Genomic DNA, 17,503 nt, shown 5'->3' with positions numbered 1-17,503 from the left:
CTTAATGATTACACACATTAGGGAGAGTTTGTTTCAATACATTCAGTTATTATTTTGAAAGGCTTGCTTTGGCCTCCTGAATGTGGACATGAATAGGCAGAGGTAAATAATAATCATATTTACCGTAGTTTACTTTTGCTTATTATCCTTAGTATAAAATCAACTTTTGTGTGGTAATGACAATCATTTTATCAGAATCTTTTTTACAAATGTACCAAAAAATTCAGTTTTAACATCTTTTTTGAATTGTATAAATGTGATCAGTGATAATGCATTTTATTGTTGTTTTCCTCTGGCAATGAATGATTTATTTGCATCACTTTTTATCAAGTGTTTGTTTAAATGTTGGAAAATTGGAAAAAAAATAACTACACAAAAAATTATTTGTTTTTATATTTTATTGAAAAGTGCTGCAGAAAGCTGGTATGTCAGGTACGAAACACATTACAACCAGAAACGGAGAGCATCATGGGTAAATGCGGGTACAGGGTAAGTGATGTAACTGCTGTGTGGGCTGGTGGAATAAGGAGCAGCACTGGCTCTTGTGTAGACAGGGAATGAGGGATCAGAGCACACATCCATCCTGATGGGCTGAGCAGCTGCATTAGCAGTGAGTCCATGGTGTGTGCTGCCCCCTGTTGAGCAGATGGGGGAGCTTCCAGCTGAAGCTTGAAGGAGGAGAAGCTCCTCAGAGTCCCAGCTGAAGCTCCTCTTTGTCCCAACTCGTCTGTGTGTGGACCGAGGCTGCTGCTCCACTCTGACCCGCACACTGGACAGAGGAGACGCTCTGGAGGCCCGAGCAGAGGGACCGTCTCTCTTCAGGAGGGATTCAATGGAGAAAGGACTGCTGAACTTCACCTCACATCTGATCTGAACAGCTGTGCAGGCTGCAGGTTCAGGAGAGTGGAGAGCTGAGCAGTGCTGGGGGTGGTCTGCTCACGTTCTCCGTTTCCACTTTGCAGGCCAACTCGGGGAAGAGCTGCAGGATTCCTTTGAAGTGACGACGTGATGACCATCAGGTAGGAGTTCTATTAGTTAGGCCACACAAAACTAAATTTCCAGTATGGTTTGAAGTTTTGTTGACTAACCTATTCACTGTGTCCTTTTTGGGGGTAGAAATAGTGCAGACAGAGATGGAAAGCCACCACCACTCAAATCACATCAACCAGGGGTGATGATTAGGTTGCCAATTGTCACAATTTGGTTGCCAAGGGCAACCGTGCAACCATTAACATCGCTGATATACTTTAAAATAAACCTTTATTATTTAAAGCCCATACATGACGATGTCCGGCATTTTTTTTAATTTTGCAAAATTGTCGCTGCATACCCCTCTGACACTGGGTAGTTGCGCCACTGGTCAAGGTAAGTTTCTATTTCGAAACTTTTAATATTTCAAATGAACCCATTAATACATTTTTTTTAAAGGAGGAACTTAACCTCTAAAAAACCCTGTGTTGTGTTTCAGACTCCAGTGGTCCCAGATTCTCTGCACAGTAAGAGAAACTACTGGAAACTGGATCCCAGTCAGATCACAGCAAAGATGGTGCGTCGTCACTTCAAAGGAATCCTGCAGCTCTTCCCCGAGTTGGCCTGCAAAGTGGAAACGGAGAACGTGAGCAGACCACCCCAGCACTGCTCAGCTCTCCACTCTCCTGAACCTGCAGCCTGCACAGCTGTTCAGATCAGATGTGAGGTGAAGTTCAGCAGTCCTTTCTCCATTGAATCCCTCCTGAAGAGAGACGGTCCCTCTGCTCGGGCCTCCAGAGCGTCTCCTCTGTCCAGTGTGCGGGTCAGAGTGGAGCAGCAGCCTCGGTCCACACACAGACGAGTTGGGACAAAGAGGAGCTTCAGCTGGGACTCTGAGGAGCTTCTCCTCCTTCAAGCTTCAGCTGGAAGTTCCCCCATCTGCTCAACAGGGGGCAGCACACACCATGGACTCACTGCTAATGCAGCTGCTCAGCCCATCAGGATGGATGTGTGCTCTGATCCCTCATTCCCTGTCTACACAAGAGCCAGTGCTGCTCCTTATTCCACCAGCCCACACAGCAGTTACATCACTTACCCTGTACCCGCATTTACCCATGATGCTCTCCGTTTCTGGTTGTAATTTGTTTCGTACCTGACATACCAGCTTTCTGCAGCACATGTTATTGTACAAGTTTATTCATTCCTGCGATGAACCATGTTTTATAACAAAATGTAAAACCAAATGAAGCTTTTGGTTGTTTTCAGTACAAGTATTAATATTAGTAATTTAAGAGGATTTTTACTTATCTTTACTTATACATAGTCAGTGTATTACCCAGATGGCGGTTGGCACGTCCCTAGTTTGGAGAAACAGGCAGAATGACAGGCACCGAAGCTAAGCAATGTACTGTTGTGGATGGGGGCAGTAGCTAAATGTATTTTAGCCACCTAAAAAAAGGCCCACCTAAAAAAATATATAATTTTTTAAAAGGGTTAGAAACTGTCCAAACTAACCAGCAACTCCCATGTTCTGCAAGATAAAATAGATGTTTTTGTCAATGGAGTCTGGTGGCTTTGACAAGAACATACAGTAGATAACGGCTTCAGCTCCCGCCATGTAAACTTAAACAGGGCTGTTTGACAGCAAGGTAAAGCTGTTAAAATATTCAAAATATAGCATACACTCACTGATAGTGAGTACTATATGTACACTGCTTGACTTGTAATTCAATCAATCAATCACGCTTTGCAGCAACCAACAGGTATCCAACATGCTTTACAACATAGCTGTGGGGTAAAAAGGCAAATATTTCCCTCTAAAATGCCGTGGAGTAGAAGTATAAAGTAGCAAAGATCCACACAACATAATGTTTGTTGTGTATCAGTGAAATGATCTTGCCGTCTGGTCACTCCACTGAATGACACAGTGGACCTCAGATAAGGTGAAAATAGCTGGAATGTTGCCAAAAGCTTTCCACTTAAAAGCATCATTGTTCTTGTTTAATCACTCTCAACCACCCTTGTCACCTTATTTATTACAGCTGTTGTCTCTGATGGGGATTTCTTTGTGGAGGGACAAACTGTTTTTGCATCTAATAAATATGTATTAAGTTTCCTCTAAAACTAAAATGAACTGGAATGTAGTGAAGTGCAAACATTTCCACTTAGACCTACGGGTTTCCTATGAAATATGTACTTTTCTTCTTAATGATTACACACATTAGGGAGAGTTTGTTTCAATACATTCAGTTATTATTTTGAAAGGCTTGCTTTGGCCTCCTGAATGTGGACATGAATAGGCAGAGGTAAATAATAATCATATTTACCGTAGTTTACTTTTGCTTATTATCCTTAGTATAAAATCAACTTTTGTGTGGTAATGACAATCATTTTATCAGAATCTTTTTTACAAATGTACCAAAAATTCAGTTTTAACATCTTTTTTGAATTGTATAAATGTGATCAGTGATAATGCATTTTATTGTTGTTTTCCTCTGAAATGAATGATTTATTTGCATCACTTTTTATCAAGTGTTTGTTTAAATGTTGGAAAATTGGAAAAAAATAACTACACAAAAATTATTTGTTTTTATATTTTATTGAAAAGTGCTGCAGAAAGCTGGTATGTCAGGTACGAAACACATTACAACCAGAAACGGAGAGCATCATGGGTAAATGCGGGTACAGGGTAAGTGATGTAACTGCTGTGTGGGCTGGTGGAATAAGGAGCAGCACTGGCTCTTGTGTAGACAGGGAATGAGGGATCAGAGCACACATCCATCCTGATGGGCTGAGCAGCTGCATTAGCAGTGAGTCCATGGTGTGTGCTGCCCCCTGTTGAGCAGATGGGGGAACTTCCAGCTGAAGCTTGAAGGAGGAGAAGCTCCTCAGAGTCCCAGCTGAAGCTCCTCTTTGTCCCAACTCGTCTGTGTGTGGACCGAGGCTGCTGCTCCACTCTGACCCGCACACTGGACAGAGGAGACGCTCTGGAGGCCCGAGCAGAGGGACCGTCTCTCTTCAGGAGGGATTCAATGGAGAAAGGACTGCTGAACTTCACCTCACATCTGATCTGAACAGCTGTGCAGGCTGCAGGTTCAGGAGAGTGGAGAGCTGAGCAGTGCTGGGGTGGTCTGCTCACGTTCTCCGTTTCCACTTTGCAGGCCAACTCGGGGAAGAGCTGCAGGATTCCTTTGAAGTGACGACGCACCATCTTTGCTGTGATCTGACTGGGATCCAGTTTCCAGTAGTTTCTCTTACTGTGCAGAGAATCTGGGACCACTGGAGTCTGAAACACAACACAGGGTTTTTAGAAACAGAGGTTAAGTTGATATAATAAAACAATGAATGGGTTCATTTGAAATATAAAAATTTTAAAATAGAAACCTACCTTGACAAAACATTTGTTGGTTGATAAACAAACTCTGATGTTGTTCTCAACAGATTTTCTGTCTTCAGGAATGAATGGTGCCAGTCTGTCCATCATCTACAAAACATTCAAATTGAAATTAAACAAAATGTTTTTTTTTAATATTTTTGAAAAATGTTTCATGCAATATGACATTTGTGTTAATCATAGTCCTTGAAAACAACTTGACTCTTTCTTACCTGAATAAAAGTGAGCATCTTGCCTGGAGCGTTTTGGAGGACGACAGCGATCTTAGCCAGGTAGGTGGTGCTCTTACTGAACACACCTCGCTGAGAGCTGCTGGCTGGAACAAAGAGAGGCAGCTGAGCTCCAAACTTCTCACTCCTGTTCTGCATCTTGTTTCTTGAAGAATCAAGAGGAGTCAGGTCTTCACACAGAGTATTGTGATCACAACCTCACTGAGAGCAGATGTGGACCTGAAGAGGTCAGCTCTGGATATAAGTCCTGTCGGGACAATAGGACATGAAAGGGTGTGCACTGCAGGTTAATGAGGGTTTTTGGTAAGTAGATGAGCCATTACTGCTGGAGGTGGAGCCAGTGATCACAGAAAAAGTGTATTTCCATAACATTTATCAGCATGTCTATATGGATGTTCTGAGACTTTGTTCACCTTAGGAAAGATTTTTTACCAATTACTCCCTAAAAATGATATTTTAAAAGGTGTCATTTACTGATATTTAAACACGCGTCACATCAAGGTGCTGATCTCTTTTGGTTCAGTCCATTACAGTGTCACAGACAGTTAGTGTTGAACTCACCCTGAGGTGGCTGCCAGTGGACATGTTGTGAAGAAGGCTCTTTTCCAATTCTCTCATTCTATACAGGTAGATTTCTATATGTTGTATATATAGAAATCAACCTCTTTATTCTATACAGAAGAGTATGGAAAGGCAATGTTTAAATACTAAAAGATTTCTTGAATCCAGCTGAAGGGCTGATAAGGTGTTTAAGAAGTTTAATGTTGGTGTTATGAAGAGTCAAAATTATGAGGACTTCAAACAGACTCACATCACAGATCACAGACAGACTGGGCCTCAGTAGCACGTGTCATGTGTACAGACAAATCAGCATCCTTTTTTGAGAATTTCTATTCCTTTTGTAATTAGTTTCAGACAGGTTAAGGTGATTAGGGATACTGGCAAGATGTGCACTCTTTTTTTCCCAAATATTAGCTCTTACACAGTCTATTGTTGCCCTTTAAAAAAAAACAAGAACACACTAAGATCAGTCAAAGCTAGTATTCTTAGACAAAGTTTTTAATTTATCAGGCAATATTTTATCTTTCTCTAATATTGTGTACAGAGATGATTGAAAGAATACATAATGCATATTTAGTAGATTCAACTACTGTGCCCTTTCACAAACAAGTGAATCACTCTCACGGACAAAGGCTGTAATAGGCACTGGAATGTAACAGTTTAAATGGCTGAATACATCAAACACAATGGATTTGAGCAGGATGCAAATCTTTGGTCACATTCCAATGATTTACACCTCATCTAAGCTTCATTCACATTCGGTTCAACTGACCGAACAGACAACCGGAGTATTTCACTAACGCACAGTAAACATGTTTTAAAGTACACTGTGTGCATTTTATGGTTTCAAGATAATAGTGTAATCCTTTTCGTTTCTTTTTCTACATGAAATATGGCAAACATACTCATTGTAACCACTAAATGGATTGAAATGTTTTATATTTTGTATTATTTAATATATATTGTTTCCCAACGTATATTAGACATGCACTGTATTTATTACCAATACAAGATTATGATGTGTCCTGCCACACCACTGAGTTGGTTGCTCTGGAAAGAAAATGCCCAACTCTTCATTATTAGATGAATAACTAGCTCTTAAAATGTCAAAAAATTGGAATAATTAGAATCAAGTTGGGAGATGATTTGATCTGTGGTGGTCTTATTTTATTGTACTAGATTGCGGCTTTACTGCTGATTCACTTTGATTTACACGAGGCATGTCGTATTGTAATATATGAGGGGGATAATAACGAACATTCAGGAGCAGGACCACACCTCAAACCCACCTCAATCTTGTTCTACGTCTATAAACACCTTCCTGTCCTACACACCTGTTCGTTCTCGCTTTCCGTTTCTCACCCTCTGTCTCTCTTTTCTGTCTCTCCTCTATCATCTCTCATGGACCTTTTTCACAGCAGACATTTTTTTGACTTGTCATAGTAGAAAAAGCACAGCTGAAATTGATAACCTTAACGATGGCTCAATTCCATCAAGTGTCCCAGTAAGCTATTTCAGTGAGTCAGCATGCACAATACCAGTGCCTATTCTAAGTGGAATGCAGCCATCATTAATGGTTTTGAATACACCTGTGCTTTTCCTACTATGACATGACAACATGTCTGCCATGAAAAAGGTCTATAGTGTCCCCTGGGGGCCACACTGCAGCCATTCCCAGCTATCACTCACTACTCGCACGTTTCATATTTAATCAATCCTTTCTTTGCATCTTAGTTGATGGTATGGTCCTTGCCTGTGAATTACCTGGGTGGTCTGGGTGAGTCATGATTCCTAATGTATAGTGACAATTTTATTCAAACTTCTTAGAGCTATCTGACAATTGTCCTGGAACCCCTTGTTATCTAGACGCCTCACTAAACTACTTCTTGGAACAGATCCCAGAGCAGCTGAGTAACACAGCTTCAATCAAAGACAAGTGAAATCAGCTGGTCTAGTGTTTGGTCAAAATGGAAACAGAGAGAGAGTCAGAGTCCAGTCCTAAACTTGTTTTTAAAGCATTCAGCACAGGTAATGTATTGTTGCATTTGAACGAGGATCACTCATGTAAATTACCTTTGTCATTATATGGGACAAAGGACGATAGGTTTGACTTTAAAAGGAGTGATGTGCAAACTGCTGGAACGTGATTAGATTGCTCATTGGAATGTCAGCGTCACTCAGCTGTGTATTGTGTAGTATCAGACCAGGCTTTGAAAGGATGAAATGCAACATCTTTATGTCGTCTCTTGAGAAATAAGGTTGAACACGTAAGTTGGAATCTTGGTTATGTAATAATTACTAAAGGTAAAATGTCAACCGTATCCCAGGTTGAAGGAGGAACAACACACACCTGCAGACAGTTGAGAATCAGCTGAAGTTTGTCTGCTGCTCCACTGTGAAAACAACTTCAATGTGATCACTACGCATTTCACTAGTGAGTTCACTCTTAAGATTATTCCAAAGTTAACTACCGAAATACGCTCTGAAACTGATAAGTTATTGATGTTAATCATTTTACATGTCAGGTTTTTATAATTAGTTTGAATTGTATTAAGCTTCAAAAGTTGACAATACTTATATACTGTTTGTACAGTACTTTGTTTTAATGTGGCTTGGATTGTATTTAATTCATACATTGCTTTGGACAAAAGCTTCCAGTTTAATACATGTATTTTGTATCAGTTACTTTAGATGAAGTCTGAAAACAGGTTCTAATTAATACATGAAATTAATATGTATGCAATGTTAGACTTCTGTTACCTTAAGGTTTTGATATAAAGTTTGAAAATCAGACAGATCATACTCTCAAATCATCCATATAGACATGCTGATGACCTTTTTGTAAGACTATTATTGTGATCACTGGCTCCACCTTCAGCAGTAATGGCTCATCTACTTATCAAAGGCCCTCATTAACCTGCAGTGCACACGCTTTTATGTCCTATTGTCCCGACAGGACTTATATCCAGAGCTGACCTCTTCAGGTCCACATCTGCTCTCAGTGAGGTTGTGATCACAATACTCTGTGTGAAGACCTGACTCCTCTTGATTCTTCAAGAAACAAGATGCAGAACAGGAGTGAGAAGTTTGGAGCTCAGCTGCCTCTCTTTGTTCCAGCCAGCAGCTCTCAGCGAGGTGTGTTCAGTAAGAGCACTACCTTCCTGGCTAAGATCGCTGTCGTCCTCCAAAACGCTCCAGGCAAGATGCTCACTTTTATTCAGGTAAGTGAGTCAAGACATTTGCCATAACTGTCTTGAAACACAATTGTCATTTTAAAACCTAATTTCAACTTGGATGTTTTGTAGTTGATGGACAAGCTGGCACCACTAATTTGTGAAGACAGAAGATATGTGGAGAACAACGTCAGAGTCTGTTTATCCAACAACAAATGTTTTGTCAAGGTATTTTTTTATTTAAAAATTATTTCAAATGGACACATTGTTTTACTAAAGGAAGAAATTAACCTGTATCTAAAAACCCTGTGTTGTGTTTCAGACTCCAGTGGTCCCAGATTCTCTGCACAGTAAGAGAAACTACTGGAAACTGGATCCCAGTCAGATCACAGCAAAGATGGTGCGTCGTCACTTCAAAGGAATCCTGCAGCTCTTCCCCGAGTTGGCCTGCAAAGTGGAAACGGAGAACGTGAGCAGACCACCCCAGCACTGCTCAGCTCTCCACTCTCCTGAACCTGCAGCCTGCACAGCTGTTCAGATCAGATGTGAGGTGAAGTTCAGCAGTCCTTTCTCCATTGAATCCCTCCTGAAGAGAGACGGTCCCTCTGCTCGGGCCTCCAGAGCGTCTCCTCTGTCCAGTGTGCGGGTCAGAGTGGAGCAGCAGCCTCGGTCCACACACAGACGAGTTGGGACAAAGAGGAGCTTCAGCTGGGACTCTGAGGAGCTTCTCCTCCTTCAAGCTTCAGCTGGAAGTTCCCCCATCTGCTCAACAGGGGGCAGCACACACCATGGACTCACTGCTAATGCAGCTGCTCAGCCCATCAGGATGGATGTGTGCTCTGATCCCTCATTCCCTGTCTACACAAGAGCCAGTGCTGCTCCTTATTCCACCAGCCCACACAGCAGTTACATCACTTACCCTGTACCCGCATTTACCCATGATGCTTTCCGTTTTCGTTTGTAAAGGTATTTTTTCTACTTCCGAATTGCACTTTTATATGTTATACGTTTTTTTGAAGGGGACCGTACACTTCAGAGAGACTTTAAAATCGGACGCATTCAAAGGACACAAGGCCCATTAGTAGGTCCCCATGTGTTTCTCATTGTGTCATATATCTATACTTCTTTTATTTGTGGCTGTGTTTTGTTGGTAAAGAAACTCAAGGATGAAATCTCCTGAAGCTCTGCTTGATTTACGTTGTGTAATACTGTTTCCAGGGACATTTTATAATTATTTTTTTTTTTTTAACATTGTTTATTTTGTGTTTTGAGGTCAGCATGTGACCACAAGGGCAACATAGTATTTCGAAGTTTAGCTTGAAATAATGTCAACACACTCCCTCGTATCAAACACAGAACGATTAAAGGTGTTTCTTCTGCATCCTGGTACTTAAGTTTTTGTTGAACATGATCAGTGTTAGTCTTTTTATAGTTATACTTTTGTATTCCTCCTGCCATGCCTAGGGTTAGTGTAAAGACACTACAACAGCTAATGGTGTATGCCAAGGTTAACTATGCAGTCCAACCATGCATGCCAAGTGCAGATGTTAAATTTTAACACTTGAACTTTCAACCCTGTTCCCTGATGCTGCAGTCACCATATTTAGTCCTTGACATTATACTGGGTTGACTGACCACCGTGGCAAGCTTAAGGTGAGCAAATATGTAAAGGATGAAATCTGTTTGCTTTTCTATTTGCAGAACAGCTTTGCGGCAATGTACATTGTCTGAACCATGACCCACGTAGTCCGTATGAACCATGACCTACATAGTCCGTATGAACATCTTTGGTACAACTCAGTGAGTTAGTACTAATTATAATAGGAGGTAGCAATTGCGTAATATGAATTTTGGGAAGGCAAGCAGAATGTTTTCATCAAATACTCTTGGGTTGAGGGGTGGAGTCACATTAGTTGACCAGCCACATGGGATTTATTGAGGAGACAAAGGCCCAGAGTCAAGGATTGTGGAAAAAAAACAACCCTACATTAACTTTCTTGCACCGTTGCTCTTTACGGATTGTACTGACACCTTCATAGTACAAATCAAGTAGACAAAAGAATTGGCGGCCAAGCATTACTGTCTCACTCTTCATCACATGCTTGCTGTCAGGTCACTAGGATGTCATGAACACAGACAATACAGGTGTTCATTTATGACCCACTGACTCAGCACAATACATTTGATCTTCACAAACAGGCTTAGTAACAAGAGGTAAGGAATACTGTAAATAGTGTGCAAGTGCCAAAGATTCCCTGAGATGTTTATATCCAGGAACACAAGAAGAAAAATCCTATCAGACTAAAGAATGCACAGTTTTAGACACCTACATTCAGAATTTTCCAGCAAAATCAAATCACAGGTTCACAAAAGTTGGTCCAAATTTCTTTTTCCAAGCATAGAAATCAAACATTAGATTCGTCTAAGGCTTGAAGGCAATAGATTTAAACCATAAGCCCCCGCATAAAATAGTTCTTTTAAATCCATTATTTTTCATTATGTGTGTCTCCCTACTTGACAGCCCTTATCAATGTCAGGAATTTCTCACAGATAACATCAGAGCATGTGAGTCTTGCAGTCGAAGAAAAACTGAAAGAAGTCTGTCATGAGACGAGAACTTGGCTGGACAGAGGCCAAGGAAGAGCTCAGCATTTGGCATTGTATGCCCACCGCAACATACTTCCACTCTGTGGGATTACTGGTGGACGACCCAGATTGCGATGCAGCACTCCTGCCACACCCTCCCCCCCCCCTCCATCCACTGACTGGTCAACAGAGATTACACTCAGAGAGCAGAGCCTGGCAGTCAGACAGAAAGGCTCAGCATGTGACTGACTTGAGTGACACACTGAGGTACGGAGACAAAAAAACATGTCTTCCCATTTCTTCACTGCTTCTCATTTTTCTCACATTTATTTCTTTCATGTAATATTCACATTGCATTCATCTTCCAGAGTAGCTTCTTTAGGCATATTTTATTAAGTCCTATCTCAGGGTGAAAAGGGCCTTAGTCAGACACAGAAACTGCTGCTGTTTTGAATGTTTACAAGCCCCAAATTTTACATTAAAGTGTTGAGGAAATGATACCAGGAGATTGAGCTGACCAGATTTCCTTCAGTTGCTCATACAGAGGAAGATGGAGTTGGTCTGTCTGTCTGTCTAAACTTCAGTTGCTGGTTTGTGTTTACTGATTGAATAAACTGGTTCAAGCATTAATCTCCCTGAATGCCATATTGTGCAGAATATTGTCACTGTATTTGGTGTAGAGGCCATTATTATTCTGGATGTCATGGATTTCCTGACCCACCCACCCTACGTGTCTGTATGTACTGTATGTGTGCTTTTATGTTACTCCGCTTAAAACTTTGTCTCACAAATCCTTAACCTAAGATAACTTAAAATCAACCTCATGACATCTGAGCTGATGTTGGTCTTCACCCCTGAACCAAAATATGCCTCTCCTCTCGTTTCAAATGAGACCAAATTGTGTTCTGGCTTAGCATGATATATTGTATATGTGTGTGTGTGTGTGTGTGTGTGTGCGTGCAGGTTTCAGGCTAATCTCTACACAGTTCTCTGCAGCTTGTTTACATGTAGGCCGGGGGACACAATTGGAACATGCTGCACTGATGACAAATGCACTAATATTAGCACTCAAACTTCCATTTCCTCACATTTGACAGTGGAATAATGAAAAAAATGTCTTAGGCTACTTTCATTGTTATTTGTCTCATGCTTTGTACAATTTAGCAAATACTTGTAAAAACAAACTGTAACACCCAGTTGTGGAAGACATATTCAGAAGTAAAAGTACCAATACAACAACATAAAGATATTTAATTACAAGTTCTGCAGTTAAAATTTTTACTCAGGTAAAAGTACAGTATGTATCATTTTTTTATGTTGTGGTTTGTCAATGTGAAGCCAATTTGAGATTCTTTGTATACTACTGGGTAGATTAGTGTAGTAGGCTATTGCATCACATATAACATAAGTATATCATATGTTGTTAATATGTAAAAAGAAACTAGTATCTATAAATGTCAAATAAATGTAGAGTAAAAAATACAATATTTATCTCTGAATCGTGGAGTTGGAATAGCATAAAACGGGAATACTCATGTAAAGTACAAGTATACCTCAAAATTGTATTTATACATAACGTATTTAGCTACTTCACACCATGAGAAATACAAATAGCTACCATACAATATGTTTAATGTAAAACCAGGTATCACTGTTGATTTTTCTAAAACATACAAACATACAGTAGATTATAGGCTACATTCTGAGCTCATTGAACTCTCCATGCCGTAATGTACTGAGTAAGTACTGGAGCTGACCTGACACATGAAGGTGTGGTACGCGGACGTAAAATAAACAAAAGCACCTCGTTCACATCCGTTCACCACAACAATCGGGGCAGTCACGTCGCGCTCGTCTTCCTCGTCCCGATCCGGCCAGGCACCGCCCACAACAGCTTCTGTCATTCGGAAACTACTGTACTATCATTACAGCCTGTAGCCTACATTCAACGTGCGGGGCTGTGCTGCATTCAAGAACTGCGCATAAAAACATTTAGACATTTGCACATTCAGTTCTTTTGGTGATGATCCTGGTTTTTTTTGTGGATGTTTTCTTTTTTAAAGCTGTACAAAGATTCTATGAATAAAACATTTCATTGGGTTAAATTCTTAGGATTTTGAACTAAATCATGCAACGTAGGCTATCTAATTTTTTTTAATCTTTAGTAATATAATCTACTTACTTTACTACTTTACACTTCTAGCCTACTGTAGCCTAATGTCAGAGGGAAATATTGTAATTTGTACTCAATTACATTTTCTGACAGCTATAGTTAGGTTAAGTACTAGTTACTTTACAAATCAAGATTGTATGCACAAAACATATGATGCATTGTCATAAATTAAAATACGCAAAAGCTATATACAATAGTTAATATTGGTTTCACCTTAACAAAATATAACAGTAAAATCCTACTTACACATTAATTCCTCCGCAATAATAATATAATATATAACACTCCCATGGATAATTTGTCTGCATTTAACACTTTAACTTTTGATACTTTAATTAATAGGCCTACATTTGGCTAATAATAGAATGCAGGGCTTTGATTTGTAATGTAGTATTTTAGCAGTGTGGTATTTTTCTAACGTAAAAACCTGAATAATTCCTTCACCACTGTCCTTTTTCATTGAATTGTAATGCATGTCTAATCACGGAAGCAGTATGTACAACAGCCCCTGAAGGCAGCATTATACACCATGAATAACCCCCTGTAGTGTCTACTGTGTGAATGTGCTTTAAAAAGTGCTGGTAAATTGACCTAAAACTGTTTCAAGTTCACTTACACTTATTATTTATTTTAAATCTACACACAGGGATTCATCATAGTCTTTAAAAAACATAATTATATTATATAGGATATTTAGTCTTGTATCTATGTCTTTATGTAAATATGAATTTACTTTGATAGATCAAGATAAAAAAGAGCAGGCCTATCATAAGGGACATCTCAGTAAAAAAACATTGATGGGCCCTTTAAATATGCCAATCATAATTTACAATACTATTCACTAGGGGTGTGCAAAAAAATTGATTCACATTCAAATCGTGATTCAAGCTCTACCGATTCAAAATCAATTCATAGAATTCCATTTAAATTGTATGTCTACTGCAATCACATGGGAAAAGTAACTACATTTACATACTGTGAATCGTTTTTTTTATCGAGAATCGTTTTTGAATCGAATCGTGAGCCTAAAAATCGATATTGAATCGAATCGTGATATTTTCTGAATCGTGCATCCCTAGTATTCACTTTATAGAACTTGACAAGTTGTATGAACAATACTGAGGAATGGTTTGTCCTGAGGCATTGTAGGAGTGACCTTTGATTTACAACCGTGATTATGTAGGATTTTATGATCTGTTTTTGAAGAGTGTTCTGTTTGTTTATCCTAACAGTAAGGTTAATAAGGAAAGTCAACTAACTCTTCACTAACTATTAACAACTCAGACAGTGAAGTGGTATGCAACACAATATCACAGTGCTCCAACTTTTTCCCAAAACAAACTGTCAATCATTGAAAATGTGCTACAGTATTCATTCCTTCGAGCAGTGCAGTATGGTGTAGCCTGCAGTAAGTTAATCAACCATAAGTTTTCCCTGGCCGTGAATGAATCTGTGACTTTGAGGACACGCGGTCAGTCAAAACATCCTTCACACACACACACACACACACACACACACACACACACACACACACACACACACACACACACACACACACACACACACACACACACAACACACAACCCCTCAACCATAACATCATCCCTTATTTCTTTTTCATGGGACACCCCTCACCCCTACCCCAATGTCCAAACAGTTCTGTCCACTGTTTATATATAAACCATGTTGGTCCACAGTACATCAACTAATGTTCCTGTTTGGAGGACGAGTGAAAACAGTCCCACCTACGACAAAGCAGGAGCTCACAGTTTCCCGTCTGTATGTCACAGAACACATAGCCCCTTTAACACATTCAGGAAGAGGCCCATGACCAGGATTTGGTTTTAGTTTCACTTTTAGGCTTCAATAATTCCAATCAACTTGATAGCAACTGAATCAAGCTCTGGGTAGAATGGCAACTCTATATTGCACTGAGTTCATACAGTTTCATAAGTTTGAATCTAACACAATGCTGTCTCACCCCCAAGCTAATGTCCTGTCATCCTGACCTCACATATTTTCCTCAGGAATTAAAACACAGGCTGGTTAGGTGCTGCTCCCATCCCATCCAGCTTTTGTCTGTGCAGGCTAACACTAAAATCTTCATCGCATCGGTATTATTCTAAGCAATTTCTGGGTAGCATCAATGCCAAGCCTGTACACGGCTACAGTAGAGTAGTAAAGATTTACACCTGCACCCCCTGAGAGCACTTTTCCAGCTTAGTTTGAGTGTGTCTAAAATTGTTTCTGGTGATGAAGAAATTCAATTCAATTCAATTTTATTTATAGTATCAAATCATAACAAGAGTTATCTCAGGAAACTTTACAGATAATTTACAAATACAATTTCAGTAATTCTCCCAAGAGCAAGAATTTAGTGGCGAGGAAAAACCTTGCATGATGAGAAAAACTTCTTTCAGGGAGAAACCTCGGACAGACCCAGGCTCTTGGTAGGCGGTGTCTGACGGTGCCGGGTTGGGGGTGTGATGAACAGTGGCAATAATAGTCATAATAAAGATAATGGAACAATGACCAGAAATAGTAGTTGTAGTAGTTCATGGCATAGCATGATGTTACAGGACGTAGCAGGGCACAGCAGAGCGTATCAGGGCGTAGCCGGACGTAGCAGGGTGTAGCAGGGCATAGCAGGGCGCGGAGCAGGACCACCGGGACAGCTGCAACCATGATTTAGGCGCTCCCCAGAGCTAAGTTAGTAACAAGCATTTCTGGGACAAGGATGCACACAGATGGAAAGAGAGAGGAGAGAGAAGCTCAGTGTGTCAAAGGAAGTCCCCCAGCAGTCTAGGAATCCCATTTCTCTATCTTACCCCTACCCCTTAGTTTACCCCTAGCCCTTGGCCCTCGAAAACGTGGGGTAAGGGGTAGGGTTGAAAACATACCCCTATGAAATGAGACGCCACTTGGTTACATCATCATACATACTTAAGTCTGTTTGCAATAAATATTTGTATACACATTGCATGGTGTGTTGTATATCTGTTTCAGTTATCACTGTTTTGAATGTCATTGATATTCAGAAACACTTCCTTTGTTAAAGCTGTCTTTATTGCCCAATAAAGTAAACATTATTACAACTATTACAACTATTAGAACCATAACTTACATGTCACACACATATAAAAACGGCACTCAAATGTATAAAACAAAAAAAAGACACACAAGACCACAAACAAACAAAAAACTACAGCTATTCTGAAATTCCAGACCCCATTCTGATGTCTATTGGCCAGTAACCTTTCCCCTCATACCCCATTTCTTTCATTAGTGTCCTGTATCATAACCAACAACAATGTACAGGTGCATGAACAGGAATGAATTACACATGATTACAATAATACAGTACAAATACAATAATGAATGGCTACAACATGAACGCAGAAACTTCTGCTCGTTTTCAGAAAGTGGATCAGCTGCTGGGTTTCCTCCGGCGTCCCTGTGTGATACAGGACAGTGTAAAGCACGTATTGATGTCTCCAAAGCAGCTAATGGAATTTAGTTAACACTGTAGACATGCATGGAGTCCATTCAAGGCAGAGAAATGCGGGACTGTTGTGCAAATACGCAATGTAGCTAACGTTAACGTTAACTTTAGCGTTAGCGTTAGCGTTAGCATAGCAAGCTAGCGATTTTTAAAAACGTTTCAATTACAAATATGGTTGCAATATAGCTATATGTACAGGACTGTGTAGATCACAAAACAAGACCGTCATAATTTGACAGAGAAATGAGAGGCAGCCTAAAACTATAACAGCATAATTAAGGGAGACAGGTTAAGGAGAGGAGCCTGGTCGGGCTAGAAATCAGCACTATGAACAGTAACTGCGGCTCTGGGAAGATTAGGTTAGTTTACTGATTGTTTATCTTCTTTTCTTATGCAACACAAAATGCGCTCAGTCAGATGCATGCTGGTCATTCATACAACCACCATTCCCTTTGTAGCCTACTGCATAGCTGGATGGTGACTATTCTCTTTTATTCCAATGATTAACTGGATTTTGGATTGGCATTAAAGGGCAACTATGCATATCAGATTGTCACTTGCATATATATATATAACTGCATTATAGATAATAATTTGTATTGAATCAATTAAACAGTGTGAACACATGAATGAACACACTTATAACTATTCTTGTGCCTTTGATTTACTAGAGCAGACAGTAGGTTGTTCATGTCTTTTGTAAGATATGGTAATAATTACACAGACATGTTTGTCTCACTGCTTTGAGAATGTGTCAGCTGACTGTCCCTGTGGTTCTGTGACTGCTTTCTTCAAAACAAATCAGATTTCCTTTCTTTATCATGGTTTACCCATATTTTCCGAGATTATACCAACGGCAAGTAGATTTTCAATAAACAGTTAAGTTAAGTTAAGTTATTTTGTAGGTGTCTGGTT

The 17,503-nt window shown here is 39.9% G+C and overlaps 3 protein-coding genes across 3 annotated transcripts; 2 read left to right on the top strand and 1 right to left on the bottom strand.

Annotated features, from left to right (window-relative positions):
• The first annotated feature begins 1,008 nt into the window (after nucleotides 1-1,008).
• On the top strand, nucleotides 1,009-2,110 carry LOC144529303 (uncharacterized). Its single transcript, XM_078268312.1, has 3 exons — nucleotides 1,009-1,019; nucleotides 1,349-1,365; nucleotides 1,476-2,110. Exons 1-3 carry the CDS (start codon nucleotides 1,009-1,011, stop codon nucleotides 2,108-2,110), a joined length of 663 nt encoding a protein of 220 aa, XP_078124438.1.
• Nucleotides 2,111-3,613: 1,503 nt separating this feature from the next.
• Nucleotides 3,614-6,940, bottom strand: LOC144529302 (uncharacterized). The gene is made up of 4 exons (XM_078268311.1): nucleotides 6,919-6,940; nucleotides 4,576-4,763; nucleotides 4,358-4,453; nucleotides 3,614-4,255 (listed from the first exon to the last, which is right to left on the bottom strand). The coding sequence occupies exons 1-4, from the start codon at nucleotides 6,938-6,940 to the stop codon at nucleotides 3,614-3,616; spliced, it is 948 nt and encodes a 315-aa protein (XP_078124437.1).
• Nucleotides 6,941-8,128: 1,188 nt separating this feature from the next.
• LOC144529100 (forkhead box protein H1) lies at nucleotides 8,129-9,701 on the top strand. The gene is made up of 3 exons (XM_078268050.1): nucleotides 8,129-8,375; nucleotides 8,460-8,555; nucleotides 8,650-9,701. Exons 1-3 carry the CDS (start codon nucleotides 8,220-8,222, stop codon nucleotides 9,289-9,291), a joined length of 894 nt encoding a protein of 297 aa, XP_078124176.1. The 5' UTR covers nucleotides 8,129-8,219; the 3' UTR covers nucleotides 9,292-9,701.
• Nucleotides 9,702-17,503: the final 7,802 nt, after the last annotated feature.

This window comes from Sander vitreus, chromosome 14, assembly GCF_031162955.1.
Source record: "Sander vitreus isolate 19-12246 chromosome 14, sanVit1, whole genome shotgun sequence".
Taxonomy (NCBI): Eukaryota; Metazoa; Chordata; class Actinopteri; order Perciformes; family Percidae; genus Sander; species Sander vitreus.
Note: the sequence above shows the minus strand (reverse complement) of the source record. Positions and strands in the feature narration are given on the sequence as shown.